The following is a 17,162-nucleotide window of genomic DNA, read 5'->3' as shown; positions in this document are numbered from 1 at the left end:
ATATAATTAGAACATGACAAGGTAACAAACAATGAAATAGATATGAAGTTTGGTGGTGATGATCATTTTTCCACATTAACACATTTTCTATTCCTCGATTTTTCTTCGCTAGATAGATCGATCAGTCAACTCCATGTGATGAATAGACGTATTCCTCGAGAACATATCCTTCGTGATGTCTCCCGTTAGCATGGAATAGTATTCGGCCGGCCTGCTTCGAAGACTGACGCGTAATACATGCATTGCTTAGATCATCGATCTAAATGTTGAACGTCAATTGATGTCCCATACGCCACCCTTATATTATTATTGCTTCATGTGTTCTGTAGCCTTCCGAAAGAAGAGTCTTAGTCTTCTCTTCTACTTGAAGCCACACGATCTTGGGGTAGGTGGCTAAGGAAGCACACCAGCTCTGGTTTTCCAAGTCAAAAGGATCGAGGAGACGTAGTTGCTTCCTCTTCCTTGGCACCTCTCTTGGAACTCGCTTATAAGTCCACCACCTCTGGACTCGATCCTCCATCCACCTCTCGGTTGCCTTCCACGAGCTTCGATGGCCATGGCGTTCTCCTCTCTATCCGCTCTTCTTCTTCTTCTTCTTTTTCCTCTGGTTCTTTTTGCCTCTTTTGGCGCTGCAGATGAGGAGAAGATGACTCACCTGCACTTCTACCTGCACGAGATAAACTCCGGCGCAAACGCCACCGGGATGACGGTTGCAGTCCCCCCGGGCAAGGAGTTCTACTACGAGACCTTCGGCGCAATCAGCGTCATCGATGACATCCTGAGGGAAGGCCCCGAGCGGGACTCGAAGCTCATCGGGCGGGCGCAGGGGCTACTCGCGCAGGCCTCCCTGGAGAAACCGGCGCTGCTTTCGGCCGTCAACTTCGTGTTCACCGCGGGGAAGTACAACGGCAGCACCTTCTCCATCCTGGGCCGGGCGGTGCTCACCGAGCTGTTCGAGCGGGCCATCGTCGGCGGCGCGGGGATGTTCCGGATGGCGCGAGGGTACACCTTGGCCAAGGTCATCAGCGCCGAGGAGGGGTACCTGATCATGGAGTTGGACGCTTACGTCGTTCACCCCTGAGCTACATTTATGCGTCTTCGTCGATGAATCCTTCTTGTAGTTCTCTTTCCTTTTATTTGTGCAAATAAGCCTTCGCTCATTGGCGACGGTGTGTGACTTCTCACACCAGACAATAATAATAGCTTTGGGTTTTGCTGCAAAGTCAAGCAACTGTTCTTTCTTCGAAGTGCAAGACGTCATTTAAGTCGGCATCTCACAGACATTAGTGTGGTGCTTTTAGATGGACTGACAGGAACTCAATCATTTCACGTGATATAGGAATGAAACATCTCAACTCAACCAAGTCAAATAATTTGTCGCATGTTGTAACAAAGATCGAGTTGGAACAAATAATCGCTTCTGTGTCGACGCCGCAGATGGAGGCGGCGGCGGCCCGGCGTCTGGCGGCACCGCAGACTTGTGGTCGTGTCGGAGGCGTTGGGTTCCGCCAACCCGCCCATGGCTCCATGGATCTAACCAGCTGTCAATTAAAGCCTCCAACGGTCAAATCTATTGGGCCATAGCCCATTACTTAATAAGCAATTTTCCGTATCTATTTTTTTTTATAAAATTAAGTTATATATATATATATATGTTAATGTAAAGCTTTTTTTTTCATGTTAAATTAATAAATTTCGAATAAATAAAAAATAAATCAAGTTGAATAAATAGAGATAAACTTAATCGCATATTGCAAACCTTCAAATGGTTTGTTGGGAGAAGCCAATAAAAGAAAGCCGGCATAGGATCCCAAACTTACGTATTTTGACTACATCGGCTATTAAATATTCTATTTTTGGGGCGTTTTGAGTTTGCTCGGATTTTTTATACATATATAAAGTTGACAATACTGTAATTAGTTAAAGGTGTATTAAAAAGAGTATAATTTTGTCTTTACATAAAGCCAATCGACACGCTTCCCTCCTGAAAACGACTATTTTAATATTTCGACTTCGTAAAGAGACTAATAGTATAATAGAAAAGAATATAATATTACAACACAATATACGATATTTATATGCATTTAATGTTATACGATACAATATAATGCGTATATAAATAAATGCGTAATTGGGGGATGAAAAGTGAAAAATCGAAAGGAGGATGCACGCGAAGCCACCAACGGTCTCCGTCTCAGTCCGCCGAGACGGTGACTACCGCTGCGCTCCGCCGAGCGGCGTCCCGCCGGCCAACTCGCCGGAACCGATGGTGACGCGCCGCGATCGACGACGCCCTCCTCGCCCACCGCCCCCCGCCTCTCGCGGAGGGGAACGGGGACCCCACGTGTCCGTGCACAGTTGGCCCTCGCTGGGCTGGTGGGCTCCCACACGGTCGCGGCACAAGCGTAGCCCACAGTGATAGAGAGAGGAGAGAGAGGGAGAGAGAGAGAGAGAGAGAGAGAGCGGAGAGGGCGCAAAATGATATTCCCCAATGTCCTCGATAGTTGGTGTGACCCTCTTTTTCCTCTTCCAGATTCCCGTACAACATACGGCGGAGCCTTTAGGTTTTCTCTATCTTCCTCTTTCGCCCTTTCCTTGATAGCCACCACCGCCACCGTCGAAGAGGAGGAGGAGCGGGAAGGATAAGGCAATAGATCCGAATTGGTAGGGGAGCGCCTTTCGGCTAGCCTGGCGGCTGCAAATCGGTTTCGCTTGAGATACCTCCTTACTGCGGCAAATTTGTGGTGTGTGGTTAGGAAGTCGGTCACATGCTTCTTTCTCTGACCACAGGTAGCTTTTCTGCTCTCATAATCTTTCATTTTGTGGGAGTATCTGTTCTTGATCATTTTTATCTGCCCTCAGTTGCGTAGTTTGTTCTTATGTATGTACGATTTTTGCGCTTTCAGGAAAGTTTCCCTTTTTTCCTTCTTTGTTCTTCCTTCTTTAGATCTCTTTCAGTTATAATTATTCTTCTTGTTTTGATTGGATTTCGTGGAACGCGTATCATCTTCTGCATTTCTTGATTTTTCTTTTCCCGAAGAGTTAGGATTTTTTCTCCTAAGATATATGTTTCCTGCATTGGGCATTGGTTGGAAGGAATATGAAGGCAAGAGATTGACGTGAACGAATGGTCATCCGAGAGAACCAAGGAAGACGAGGATTTTCTTGACCTAATTACTGTAGATTCATTCGGTTAACTTCCTATTTGATCTGAAGAAAGTCTTTGCATTGAAATAGTGATACTTTTGAATGTCTTGCAACTAGCAGTTCTAGGGCTCAAACATTCAGCTACTTCCATATGCTTATGTTTTATAGTTGGAAGATTGTGGAACTTATAATTGTTGATACAGAGTTTGTACCTTCTTTTAACCTTTTACTGATAAATTCTCTAGGGATAGCTCTTTGATGCTCCAGTGTGTCTGTTTCATGTTTAAATACATTAATCCTACGTTATGGCTCCTGTTGGTAAAGAAGAATGTAGATGTTATATTACTGCATATCTGGATACAAACTTGACTATGATTTCTTCTAGAGTTAATGTTGCTTCTTTTCTGTGTTCAATGCTTTCTTACCTTTATATGTTGTGCCATAACTTGGTCTTGATGCTGAGACAGTTGCCAAGCTAGTGCCCAATTAATTACCTGTTGTCAGGTGTCTTTGCATCGACTTTGATGCGTGCGGGAGATAGGCACCAATAATGAGGGAAGAAAGCTCTTTGTGTGATGACATGATTGACAGGAATTGGGTATTGAAGCGCAAGAGAAAACGGATAACATCTGGAGTGAATCTTTTAAATGGGAAGGAGGGTACCTCCCTATCTTCAGAGTCCCTGCTGAAGAGTACTTCTGTTAAGAGGAAGCTGAAAGGTGACATTGACAAAATCAAAGGGCACGATGGCGTAAGATATTTCTTTTTGCTAAATATGTACTCTGGTCATCAGTTATTTATTCCTAATAGTCCTTTATTATTTGGATACCTTTAGCTTCTTCCTGAAACACTAGATCTCATCAGTCTGTTCTTAATAGTTTATCAGGACATGTAAAGTAGGTGACACTTAATTGTCACAAAGAATGTTTACCTCGTGCATGCCATTCTAGGGTATTTGGAGAAGGTTCGTACAATGCAAGTTAGAGAATGATTCTCATGTATCAATGCAATATTTACAACTCGACTTTGAATATATTAGCCAAGATGGATGCCATGAGTTTTTTGACAACTATCTTAGAATCAGATGATACTGCCATCTTACTGAAAGGAAACTTATTTAATTGGGTATCACAAGCTTTTGACTACCATCTTGTAACCAGATGACACTTCCATCTTCCTGAAAAGGAAACCTCATTTGAATGGTGTGTTACAAGCTTTTGACTGCCATCTTATATTCCAAATGACTGCCATCTTACTGAATCATTGCCGAACAAGCAACACGCTAGAGAACTATTTTCAAAAATATCAGACTGCTGTTTCAGTAGGCACAAGTTCACATTATCATTTTCGATATGTTTTAAACTTTTCTAACATGTTCATCTCTGGTACACTAATTCTTTAACCTTTTTCCTTGTAGCATTACTTTGAGTGTGCTGTATGTGATCTCGGTGGCAATTTACTTTGTTGTGATAGTTGTCCTCAAACCTATCACCTTGAATGCCTCACTCCACCACTTAAGGTAATTCAGATTCTTCCTTGTGATGAAATTGTTTGATTATAGTTTGTTTGAAATACTCATATGCCATTCTTTTCTATTTTTTTCCTTCTTGTAGTGTACCCCACCTGGAAAGTGGCATTGCCCAAGCTGTTCTGATCACAAAGATAATGTGAAAACACCAAGTAATGCAGAGGCTTATTTAAGACGAGCAAGAACGAAGACCATGTTTGAGAAGTCTACAATTGTGCATAAACAAACTATCAATGACAAGGCATCACTTTCTGAGAGAAACTTTATTCCAGAAAATAATAAAGGAAAAACTACTTTCTCCCGTACAGCTCCAGTTCAGAAGAAGTCTGATTCCTCTACACATGATAAATTGGTATCCCTTGGTGGAATATTGGCACCAGCTGAGAGTAAAATTAAGAAGAAGTCAGAATTTTCTTTTCATTGGAAAACAAGCTCCCGTAAGGAAGCACACTCTCTTGTTAAATCCTTGAAATCAGATCATAGCAAAAATTTTCCCGAAGAAAGTTCTGATAAGTACAAGAGGGATGTGCAAAGAAAGAAACTTATTGTTCCGTTTGCTCTGCCCACTCAGAAAGCCAGGAAAAAGAAGCAAAAACTTAGCAGGAGAGATAAGAAGAAGAGATCTAGAACTGAAAAAGGAAAAGATGTTGCAACAGCTGTTAGTAATGAATTATCGACAGAAAATTGTTTTGAAACTAGTGGGTCACCTAAAAAATGTGAGTCATTTGATCAGTGGATTTCTGCATCTAAGAAAGAAGACAAAACACTGAAATACGACAGTGAAGAACAGTATGAGGTATGTTCCAAAGCATTCTTGAGAAGCTCGCTATTCAATTCTTCTTTTGGAAATGTTATTTACTTCACATGCAGGACTATATACCTTGCATTTGAAATTGATTAGCATCCCCTATATATCAGTTTACTGGACATATATTGTGCTGCTGAGAATAACGATATGTTGATATATTCTGTAGGATATTTGTGATGATTCTAAAATTTTCTATCACAACATGTTTCTGAAGGGGTCATGTCCTGAAAGAACTTTCTAGTCAATCTCATTCTGAGATCCACACATTGTACTGTACTAGTAAACTATTCCTGTTGTAGTTCTTTATTTGTAACCACCTTTCCATTATTGTTAATGGTTGTGTGGGTTATGAAATGATACTTAAACTGAATCTCTGGTAACTTATCTGGCAATTTTCCCCTTACACTGATATTGCTGTTGGCATTACGATATATTGCTCCGCATTTGAAGCGATCATGGGAAACTAGAAACAATAATCTTGGTCATCCAGCTACAGTCTCTCCTATCTCTCATTCATGTAGCACCACACACCACCAGACACCCTTAAAAGATCTGGTATCCCACCTTTTGCTTTTATAGAACTTATGTACTTAAGTTAATGTGATCAAATTATTAAACTAACATAACTGCCACTATCCTTAACTTCAAATATTTCTTAAGATTCTCCCAAAATTTAATGGAATTTGACTTAACTCAAAGATTTTGTATTAGTAGAAGCTGTAATTTTTAATATAAGTTTAGTTGATAATCAACACTTGAAGCCTCTTTAACCTTCCTATTCTCCTGTTATTACTTTGTCTCTCACCTCATCTGGCAACTAATAGGTAGTTCATGTATTAGGAGTATCATTACATTAGGTACTTAGTCCATGTAATTTCCTTTTTTCTACTTTATCCATTTCTAGTATGGTGTTTGTGCTAGGCAGTCCAGTATCATATCACACAATCAATGTTTTATTTAATATGCAGATGTCAACTGAGCAAGTGAGTCCCTTATCCAAAGAATTAGATGAACAAAGCATGCAAGTACATAAGATAGCAAAATATAATGTGAATCCCTGGGAGGGAGTTCAACATTATTAAGCATCATTTTAGTTGTGATTATGCTCAGTAAGTAATGATTGCTAAAGTATGTCCTATATTCTTGTTGTACAATATCTTTTTAAAATGACTGACCATAATCTTGAAGTGAACTTCTTTTAATTTCTTATCAAGAAAACCCATTTTGTATTTTTTTTAGAAAACCCATTTTGTATTGTTTTAATCCTGTGCTCTTCTGTTTGATAGGTTGATCGCATTCTGGGATGTCGTGTCCAACCTAACACCACAATGTCTAGCCAAACAATTAGATCTGCTACTCATCCAGAATATGCTAACTCAGAGATTAATTCAGGGTGCTTAGCCATCGGACAGGCATCATATGGTATAATTGATCCTCAAAACAGTAGCAAGTTACTGGTAGAGTGTCAAAATGGAAGCAAAGTTGAAACAAAGGATACAGAAAGTGCTCTTAAGGATGGATTTGATGGTGAAGCCAATTTGGTTTCTGAGGAAAAGAATGTATGTCATAAGGCTGCAGTATGTGAAGCTCATAATGGCCAATGTGAAACTAAAGGGTTTTTTGAAAATGCTGTTTCAGCAACAGAATGTTCGCAGGATGGATTCATCACAAAGAAAAGTTGTGCAGCTCTGGAGGATTCTCCAATGAATAAATCAGATACTGCCCAAAAAGTTAATATGGAAGATTTGGCAGATTTAGATCTAGCTAGTGCACAAATGCAGATTGATTCACATATGCAGACAGGATCTTCTCAGTTAATTGTTTCCTGTGATTTAGATGGCAAAGAGGGGGTAATTCTTGAGAGACATCCAGAAAATAATGTTGAAAGTAGAACAACAGAGGAGATGATACAGGATTCAGAAACTAAGAACAATGATGTTGTCTATGAATTTCTTGTTAAATGGGTGGGGCGATCGAACATTCATAACAGTTGGGTTCCTGAGTCACAATTGAAAATTTTGGCGAAAAGAAAGCTGGAGAATTATAAAGCTAAATATGGGACCACTGTCATCAATATTTGTGAGGAACAATGGAAGAAACCACTGCGTGTCATTGCTCTTCGGGCTTGTAAAGATGGCCTCAAAGAAGCTTTGGTTAAATGGTGTGGCCTTCCATACGACGAATGCACTTGGGAAAGATTAGATGAATCTGTTATCAATGAGTCAGCTCATCTGGTAGATGAACTGAAACGGATAGAATCCCAGACTTTTAATAAGGATGTTAAAGATGATATCCAGTGGATGAAAGGTGAATGCCAAGATGTTGTTCCTCTTCTGGAGCAACCACAAGAGCTAAAGGGTGGGTTGCTTTTTCCACATCAGCTAGAAGCTTTAAACTGGCTACGCAAGTGCTGGCGTAAGTCTAAAAATGTGATCCTTGCTGATGAGATGGGGCTTGGAAAAACCATATCTGCATGTGCTTTCATCTCATCATTGTACTGTGAATTCAAGGCTAAGCTGCCTTGTTTGGTTTTGGTACCTCTTTCCACTATGCCTAACTGGTTGGCTGAGTTTGCATTATGGACCCCACATTTGAATGTCGTGGAGTACCATGGTTGTGCAAAGGCAAGATCCATAATACGTCAGTATGAATGGCATGCTAGTGATCCTAGCAAATCAGATAAATCAACCAAGTTGTACAAGTTTAATGTTTTGTTGACTACTTATGAAATGGTGCTTGCTGATACCTCTCATCTACGTGGTGTTCCTTGGGAAGTTCTCATAGTTGATGAGGGACATCGTTTGAAGAACTCTAGTAGTAAACTTTTTGGTTTGCTTAATACATTTTCTTTCCAACACCGTGTTTTATTGACTGGAACCCCTTTGCAGAATAACATAGGCGAGATGTATAACTTACTCAACTTTTTGCAACCTGTTTCATTCCCCTCTTTATCGGCATTTGAAGAGAAATTTGATGATCTTACAACAGCAGAAAAAGTGGAAGAGTTGAAAAAGCTTGTTGCACCGCATATGCTTCGAAGGCTTAAAAAAGATGCTATGCAAAATATCCCTCCTAAGACTGAGCGGATGGTTCCTGTTGAATTGACATCCATACAGGCTGAATATTATCGTGCTATGCTGACAAAGAATTTTCAGATTTTGCGCAACATAGGAAAAGGTGGCACTCAGCAATCACTGCTAAATATAGTGATGCAACTCCGCAAGGTCTGCAATCATCCATATCTTATTCCAGGAACAGAACCTGATTCTGGTTCAGTGGAATTCCTGCATGAAATGCGCATAAAGGCATCTGCAAAGCTGACTTTGTTGCATTCTATGCTCAAAATTTTATACAAGGAAGGGCATCGAGTTCTTATATTTTCTCAGATGACTAAGCTGCTTGATATTCTCGAGGATTACCTAGCTATAGAGTTTGGGCCTAAAACATTCGAAAGGGTGGATGGGTCAGTATCAGTGGCAAACCGTCAAGCAGCTATAGCTCGTTTTAATCAAGACAAATCTCGATTTGTTTTCTTGTTGTCCACACGTTCTTGTGGCCTCGGGATCAATTTGGCCACGGCTGACACTGTAATTATATATGATTCAGATTTCAATCCGCATGCTGATATACAAGCTATGAATAGAGCACACAGAATAGGGCAATCAAAGAGACTTCTAGTTTACAGGCTAGTAGTACGTGCTAGTGTTGAAGAGCGCATTTTGCAACTTGCTAAAAAAAAGTTGATGCTAGATCAACTATTTGTGAACAAGTCAGGATCCCAGAAGGAAGTGGAGGACATTCTTCGATGGGGAACTGAAGAGCTTTTCAATGATTCTGAAGGTGTAAATGGACAAGATTTGAAAGAAGCTTCTACAAGCAAACTTGATGCTGTTCTTGATAGTGAGCATAAACATAGGAGGAGGGCTGGTGGTTTGGGGGATGTATACAAAGATAAATGTACTGACGGTTGCACAAAGATCTTGTGGGATGAAAATGCAATTCAAAAACTTCTTGATCGTTCTGATCTTCAATCAGTTCCCGAAAACCCTGATGTGGATCTGGAAAATGATATGCTTGGTACAGTGAAGGTAACTTCTAAACTTTCTGTTACACTTCTATCTTCAAAATGATTTGTGCTGTACTTGATTCTATTCATGACACTGTTTATGATTTACTTTGTCACTTCATTATTTCTTTATATTATATGTGCTGTTTGTTAATTGAACGACTGCCATTTCAAGTGCTAGTACAATATTTATCTTGAATGAAGGGGTATGTATCAGTTGGCACAAACATCAGCTAAAAAGTAGGAACCAATCAATTCACCAATGGTTATTGGGCATGGTATGGTACCACATAACGGAACCCAAGCGAACTGTACAGTACGATTGATATTGGAGGTGTGCCCAGATATAGAAATCAGTATCATACTTTTTAGAGTTTCTCCTTAGGACACATTTTGAGGTCAGTGTCACATCACTTATTTTGGGCTAATAAAATTCTTATTATCAGACTTTGAAACTTTTGACGTGTGCTTGGGTTTGTGTATTTGTATTTTGCAAGATACCGATAGGTGCAGGTTATTTCTTAAATCTAAACATAGATAAATATCAACATTATATTCAAATGTATAGGTAATCCTGCAATACATACAAGGTCAAAATGACATTTTTGGCAATATCTACCAAATACATGGAACAACACGGCTGTGCATGATTATACTTGTATAGGTGATCTTGATCTAGGGAATATTTTCTGTTCTATAAATGTTATGCCTGAAGAATATCTATGGAGAATTATTACCACTGATTTAGGGATAGTATAGTTCTCTTTGCTTCTGTTTGATGTCAAACTTCTGGGCTTTTGAGGAATTATTGTTGACATTGCAGTAACGTTGGAGATCGTTTTCAGATTAATGACCTTCTTGGTTTGGTACATGCCATTTATAATTTCACAGATACCTTGTCTTATATATAATCTGAACACATGAACACAGACCTCTTGTGGTATCCTAATCAGTAAAGCTATTTCCTCTTTTTTTTATGCTTTTTGTGGTATGATAGAACTTTTCTCGAGAAACTGCTGTGGCCGTTTACTGCTGTTATATTTTACTTCTTTTCCACTGATAAAAGGCTTCCTATCACTTCTTTATCAGTCAGTGGATTGGAATGATGATACAAATGAAGAACCAGATGGGACAGATTTGCTCTCTGGTATAGCTGGTGATGGTTCCGAGCAAAAATCTGAAACAAAAGAAGATAATGCAGCTGGTGGCACTGAGGAAAATGAATGGGATAGGCTTTTACGTGTAAGGTAGGTACGCTGAGATATATTGATCTGATGATTATTTTGAGAAAAATTTTAGCCTCCTTAGTGGCAGTTATCTTTTCTGCTCACATTTGCAGTTGTGAAATTGAATTTAGATATTCTTACTATTAATAGATAAATCATGTTTTGTATTTGGTATTAATTTACTCCTGTCATTTTTTAAGAGATGGACTTAGAAGCTAATATTTTGATTGTGGTGTTCTTTAAGGGCCGTACTCTAGATCTTGTTTGGTGTTTTTGATTGTGGTGTTCTTTAAGGGTCGTACTCTAGATCTTGTTTGGTGTTTTTTTTTACTTTGACCATGTATTTCTTGGTCTTCCCTTCACTTTCCTAAGACGTCTTTGTTGACTTGCATTTTTTTTTAATGGAAGGCCTTCAAGGACATGCTTAGTTATCCTTATCTGTAATATTTGTACTCAAATTTGTCATAAATGCTATTTATAAGTATTTTGTTAATTTTAAACCTTATTGTAATCATCCATATGTTTGACGTGGTACTTAAATATGATAACTAAAGCTTTAATTTGGTGGTTTGCAGGTGGGAGAAATATCAGCTTGAGGAGGAAGCAGCTCTGGGTCGAGGAAAGCGCTTGAGAAAAGCAGTGTCTTACAAGGAAACATTTGCGTCAATACCAAGTGAAACTTTTAGTGAGGTAATTTGTTTGATTCAAAACAGTATAGATACATTTTGATAATTTGTGGTTGATGCTTGCATTTTATCTTTGTGATTTGAGCCACTTTGAAAAATAGTATTGGATCCAGTTGGATAACTTATTGTTGACTCTTTTTTTTTGTGTGTGATTAGATATCTTTTGTTATGGTAAGTCATATGTTTGTTCTTGTCAGTCACAACCAATTTTGTTAATTTCCTGTGTTCAGACCTAGGCACAACAGAATTTGATTTACAAAATTTTGATTGTAGTTTTTTCTATTTGCTTATGTGCATTTTTATATAATATTCTTTGTTTTATCTTTTCTATTTATAGTTTTGGAAACAAGGTTTAAACACCAGAGCAAATAAGATAAAATAAACAACATTTTCTTCTTTAGCAGAGGGGCCAGTATCTTAATGAGGCTTTCTCAATATATTTCTGCTGTTCCTTTTTTTTAGTAAAATAGTTGGAGATGACTTTGTTGAGATCTTCCTGATATTCGGCATCAAGTCCCTAGTTTAGTCACTTATAACAGGATGATCAAACAAAGGAAAAATTTTCTAAATTTGTTGGTTACGTTTATGTTAACCTACAAGTGGCTTTATTGTGGAGAGGTTTACACAGTATTACTTGATGAGGTCCATTACTAGTCATTACCAGTGCCGGCACTCAAGCTTGCAAGGCAGTGTCTGTTTGATACTGAGAGGAGTGGCCTTTGGTTCTTTGTGAGGTGTTGGCTCTCCAACTTTCAAACTGATATCAGGCTAGATGTGACCACACATCAGAGCTTGCCAGTTGGGGAGCCAAGACCTCTTCAGTTCTCATGGTGGGCACCATCTAGTGAGATTCCTCACTAGTCATTGTTGGTGCGAGCGTTTGCGCACTCGAAATTTCTGCTCTAGGGTTGCTCCTGGACAGTTTACCCTTTTGGGTTGGACACCAGATACACCTCTCGGAAAGGATTGGCCCTGTTATAAGGTGATGGCTCTTTGATTTTCCACAGTGTGGACTAACTGTGGTTTCATCATACTCGATTGATTTCATACTATTGATTTTTATCTATTTCTTAATTTCAAGTGTCACTGTTGTGAGGTCTAAGATGTGGCACCCAAAACTTTACCATGAACAGTTTACCAATGAGTTCAAATATTTTTTCATGGAAGTATGATATTATTGTGATTGAAATGCCTAAAAGATGGAGTAGGTTCTGTGTATATTTGATACAGTTTACTCAATTGATCTCAAATGATAGAGCAGTGCTTTCTGCTCCATTTATGATTATTTTCAGTTACGTGCTTCCAGGTGCAAATTGTTTTCCTTCATAAGTTTTTGGTGCATCTTTGTTAATTTTTTTAATTGGCTAAGAGCATCATTTAACCACTCTCTTATGCTTTCTCTAAATTCTTATTAAAAAACTATCTTTCTTGCTTTTAATATCGGTTATCAGAGTGGTAATGAAGATGAGGAGCCAGAGCATGAATATACGCCAGCAGGCCGTGCTTTAAAGGAAAAATTGTAAGTTTAAAGTTTAGTGTTTATCTGTTTCTTGCCAGTTTAGTATGAAAATTTGCCTAACAATTTCTTAACCAGTGCTAGGCTCCGTGCTCGGCAAAAGGAACGTATTGCCCAGAGGCAGACTGCTGAGCTTTCCAATATGATAGACAAGACCGAATTACCTAATGAGTCATTGGTTCAATCTGTCAATGAAATGGAAGGCTTTGCTAAAAAAAATCATGACAACAAAAATGAACAGGTTGTTGCCATCAATCTGGAGGATAATAGACCATCTCAACAATTAGATGGCAACAGAAGCGAGTCTTTTGCAAGGTTTGGGAAGTTCTCGAAGCATGGATATAAAAGATTCCACAGTGATCATCTGGATCTTTCTGTCAGACCTCCAGAAAATCTTTCTCCAGACATCTTTTTGCCTAGCCATCAGTTGCAAAACGCAAACATTGCAAGTTCAATGCCTTCTAGCAGCCTTCTACCTGTTTTAGGACTATATGCTCCTAATGCTAATCAGGTAGGTTTGTCATCCCGAAACTTCCGTGCCCCACTGAGACAACCAATATCAAGCAGTGAACAAAGACAAATAAATAGGGGAAATGTAGAATACCTGTTTCCGTCAGCTTCCAGTTCTCGACCTTCAAGTGACCAAAGTGTTGAAGTCAGAGAAAAATCTGCCAGCACATCTACATTACCTGAAGCATCAGGATACTCCTTGAATCACAAGCTGAAGAATATGATACCTGACAGCTACTTTCCATTTTGTACTGTATGTTTCTTTGTAATCTTTACAAGTTTGGTGTTTCTGTGGAATATAACTAATTTTCTTTTATTTTAGGATAGAAAACATAGAGTTGTGAGTATAACAAGATGGTTCTTTTATATGCAGCCTGCACCTACATCTGGAAGACCTCCCCTTGATGCACTTGAAAACTCAGGTTCATCCTTCGCCTCATTTCAAGAAAAACTGGGCCTTCCAAACTTAATTCTTGATGATAAGCTGGTGCCGAAGTTTCCATTACCATCAAAGAGTTTAATGAAGCAACATGTAGATCTCTTACCTAGCTTGTCATTGGGCATGGAATTCGTAAATGACACCTTTCAGGAATTCCCAGATATGCCTGTATTACCCAATTTCAAGCAACAGCCAAGCGATTCCCTGAAGCAAAAACAGCAGATGACAGAGTTACCTTCAATGCATGGTCTAGGTCATGTTCAAGGCACATATTCATCATTACCTGAAAACCATCAGATGGTTCTTGACAACATAATGATGCGAAGTCAGTCTGCAACAAATAAGTTGTTTAAGAAGAGATTAAAAGTAGATGCATGGTCCGAAGATGAACTTGATTCTCTTTGGATTGGTGTCCGTAGGCATGGAAGGGGTAATTGGGATGGGATGCTCAGGGATCCCATATTGAAATTCTCAAAGTACAGAACTGCTGAAGATTTGTCCTTTAGATGGAAAGAGGAGCAGCAAAAGATAATGGATGTGCCAGCTTTTTCAGCACCAAAATCTTCGAAGTCTCTATCATTTCCTGGAATATCTGATGGTATGATGACTCGGGCTCTGCTTGGAAGCAAATTTTCTGGCCTTGGTAGTGAACGGCCGAAATCCCTTTCTCATCTGACAGACATTCATTTGGGCTGTGGTGATTTTAAGTCTAGCTTTCCATGCATCGATCCATTTGGTCAAGTTAGTAGAATTGATGAGAATTTTCCACAAGTTGTAGCATGGCAGCATGAGAGACTTAGACCAAATTATACTGGAGACTTATCTGCTGGAGCATTTAATAGACTGGATAACGTCAGTTTGCCCTTCGATCAGCCTTGTCAGGGTAACTTAGCTACGAGTCTAAGTGTGAATTTACAGAAGAATGAAGATGAATATCATGCTAAGAAGAATCATCCCTTGCCAGTTGTTCCTGACAAACAGCTGAATCTATTGCATAATTCCAGCTGTAATGTAAATCCCAAAGAATCCAACATGGGCATTCCCCTCATCCCCCAAAAGAAGCAGGTTTTTCCAAACTTTTCTTCCAATAATGATATTGCTCTTGGTAGCTCAAACACAGACAAGCTTCCTCATTGGCTTCGAGAAGCTGTCAATATCCCTTCATCCAGGCCATCAGAACGTGAGGTGCCCTTGATGTTGCCGCCAGCTGTTTCAGCAATTGCTCAATCTGTTCGTTTAATTTATGGAGAAGAGAAAACATTCCCACCATTTGCAATTCCAGGCCCTTTGCCTATCCAACCAAAAGATCCAAGGAAAAGTTTGAAGAGGAAAAGGAAGTTGAATAAGCTTCGGCAGCTGACCCCTGATATTGGGTGTGCTACAAAGAATTTTGATCATGGTGCTTCAAGCTCAATTCCCCCAGCTCCAGAAATAATGGAATTTGTACCTGATCCTGGAAAGTCTGACCTCAGTGAAAATCTCACTCAGAACCTAAACTTAAATTCACCATCCTCATCATTATTTGTTACACAAGGAAAAAGTTCAGTCTCAGCACTAGCACCATCTCCTGAAGTGCTGCCTTTGGTAACATCTTGTATGCCATCCGGGCCTTCTGAATTGTTGATAACAGATATGCCTGGCCCTAGCTGTCAAGTAGCAGAAATATCAGAGTCAAACGATCTTGTATTCAAACAAGATAAGGAGGTACTAAATGGAGATAAAAAAGACATTCATGGGAAACAGAAGATACATGAGAATTCACTCTTGGGTTGTTGGGATACAATGCTAAGTTCCAAGAAGATTGATCAAGTGGATGATGGAGACTTGAGTAAAACTCATTCTGATACTAGTAAATCTAACCAGGTCAAAGTTGAGGAAATGTCATCTGAAGAAACTATGTCGGATGATCATTAAAGTGGACATGAACAGTAAACATTCTGGTTTTCTTCTTGGCATCCCCTTTTTCCCTCATGCTTGTGGAACCAGACACAGTAACTTGCCATCCTTGTATATGTCTCAGCAAGATTGTTGTCCAATATAAAGCAATGAGACATCTTTCAAGTCGTTATACAAGTATTGCCAATCTCATTGTTTTTGCATATCTTTGGTTATGCTACAATTTACTCAAATATATGCTATAAAAGGGCTTGTTAACAATGTATTCTGCTCCTTTGTTGCATAGTGATTATATATATTTTTTCTCTACTTCAAGTATATTCTATCGTGTTCTACAATTTTATCAATAGTTTCTTCTATATGGCATATCATTGAGATTCAAGCAACTGAATTTTGAGATTAGAGGTGAAAATTTGTTATAACCTTCGACCATTTTGTCCTTCTACTTCTTTATAATCTTTTTGTTGATATTTTTTCTTTCATGGTGCAGTGTTGCTCTTAATGGTGTTTCATGAGATTGGCTATTAAGTATTAACTACATCAGAAATCAGGATGATGTATGTTTAATAATTTTTTCCTGTATATATTTATGAGCTCCTTATTTTTGGTTATGTAAAATCTGTCAAATTATCAGGGTAGTTATGTTTTTAATTCTTTTGTTGACTTATTGTTTCATTATATGCTATTGTGCCTAATGCAGAGAGCAATCTACCGATGAAAGGTCTGGCCATACTTCCTCTTCAACTGTAGTTTGTTTATACTTTATACTTGGCCAACATTGGAAAGAATGCTTTCTTAATCTATGACTTTATTTCAGGTCGGATGGTAATTTGCTGGAAAAGGAACGATTTCGCAAACAAAGCATTGTGCTTATCAACTTGTGTTGGATATATGGTGGGGGATTGCAGCACCTGAGTTCTGTGGAATTGCTGCTTAGGCATCTCAAATGATTCTGTGGCTTCTACCCATGTGGAATTGCAGCACCAGAATTCCAAGAAGCCATGAAATACCTATAGTTATCCAAACTTGTACCCACAAATGTGGCTTGTGTTATGTCATCTGGTAGTTGTTTGGCTCAGAGCAGTGGTCAGAGACTCAACTGTTCCATAGGGTTTTCACCACTGATGATCCAACCAGGGATTTATACAGTAAATTGGTAAATCTGTTGCATAATATATAGTTTTCTAACCTTTCTAATTGCCTTTTTAGGTGTTGTGCAGGGGGACTCTGCTAGTTCTGATTGCACCACACAACATGGAGGAAATTGAGTGCAGTCTTATTAACTAGAATTGTTCAACTCTTACTGTTTTTTTATTGCAAAAAGTTGGTCATTGATGTAG

The 17,162-nt window shown here is 39.0% G+C and overlaps 2 protein-coding genes across 4 annotated transcripts; both read left to right on the top strand.

The window, feature by feature from the left end:
• Window positions 1-349: 349 nt before the first annotated feature.
• LOC103997618 (pterocarpan synthase 1-like) lies at window positions 350-1,222 on the top strand. Its single transcript, XM_009418899.3, has one exon. It carries the CDS (start codon window positions 551-553, stop codon window positions 1,079-1,081), a length of 531 nt encoding a protein of 176 aa, XP_009417174.2. The 5' UTR covers window positions 350-550; the 3' UTR covers window positions 1,082-1,222.
• A 924-nt stretch (window positions 1,223-2,146) lies between these two features.
• LOC135582989 (protein CHROMATIN REMODELING 4-like) lies at window positions 2,147-16,083 on the top strand. Of its 3 annotated transcripts, none has more exons than XM_065082620.1 (10): window positions 2,147-2,790; window positions 3,652-3,898; window positions 4,565-4,666; window positions 4,761-5,471; window positions 6,770-9,571; window positions 10,639-10,796; window positions 11,351-11,465; window positions 12,913-12,980; window positions 13,056-13,740; window positions 13,861-16,083. In XM_065082620.1, exons 2-10 carry the CDS (start codon window positions 3,698-3,700, stop codon window positions 15,838-15,840), a joined length of 6,822 nt encoding a protein of 2,273 aa, XP_064938692.1. In that variant the 5' UTR covers window positions 2,147-2,790; window positions 3,652-3,697; the 3' UTR covers window positions 15,841-16,083. The 3 variants fall into 3 exon arrangements, with proteins under 3 accessions (XP_064938692.1, XP_064938694.1, XP_064938693.1); XM_065082622.1 differs by having other exon boundaries at window positions 3,615-3,898; XM_065082621.1 differs by lacking the exon at window positions 2,147-2,790 and having other exon boundaries at window positions 2,816-3,898.
• The last annotated feature ends 1,079 nt before the right edge of the window (window positions 16,084-17,162 follow it).

Source organism: Musa acuminata, chromosome BXJ1-9, assembly GCF_036884655.1.
Source record: "Musa acuminata AAA Group cultivar baxijiao chromosome BXJ1-9, Cavendish_Baxijiao_AAA, whole genome shotgun sequence".
Lineage (NCBI taxonomy): Eukaryota > Viridiplantae > Streptophyta > Magnoliopsida > Zingiberales > Musaceae > Musa > Musa acuminata.
Note: the sequence above shows the minus strand (reverse complement) of the source record. Positions and strands in the feature narration are given on the sequence as shown.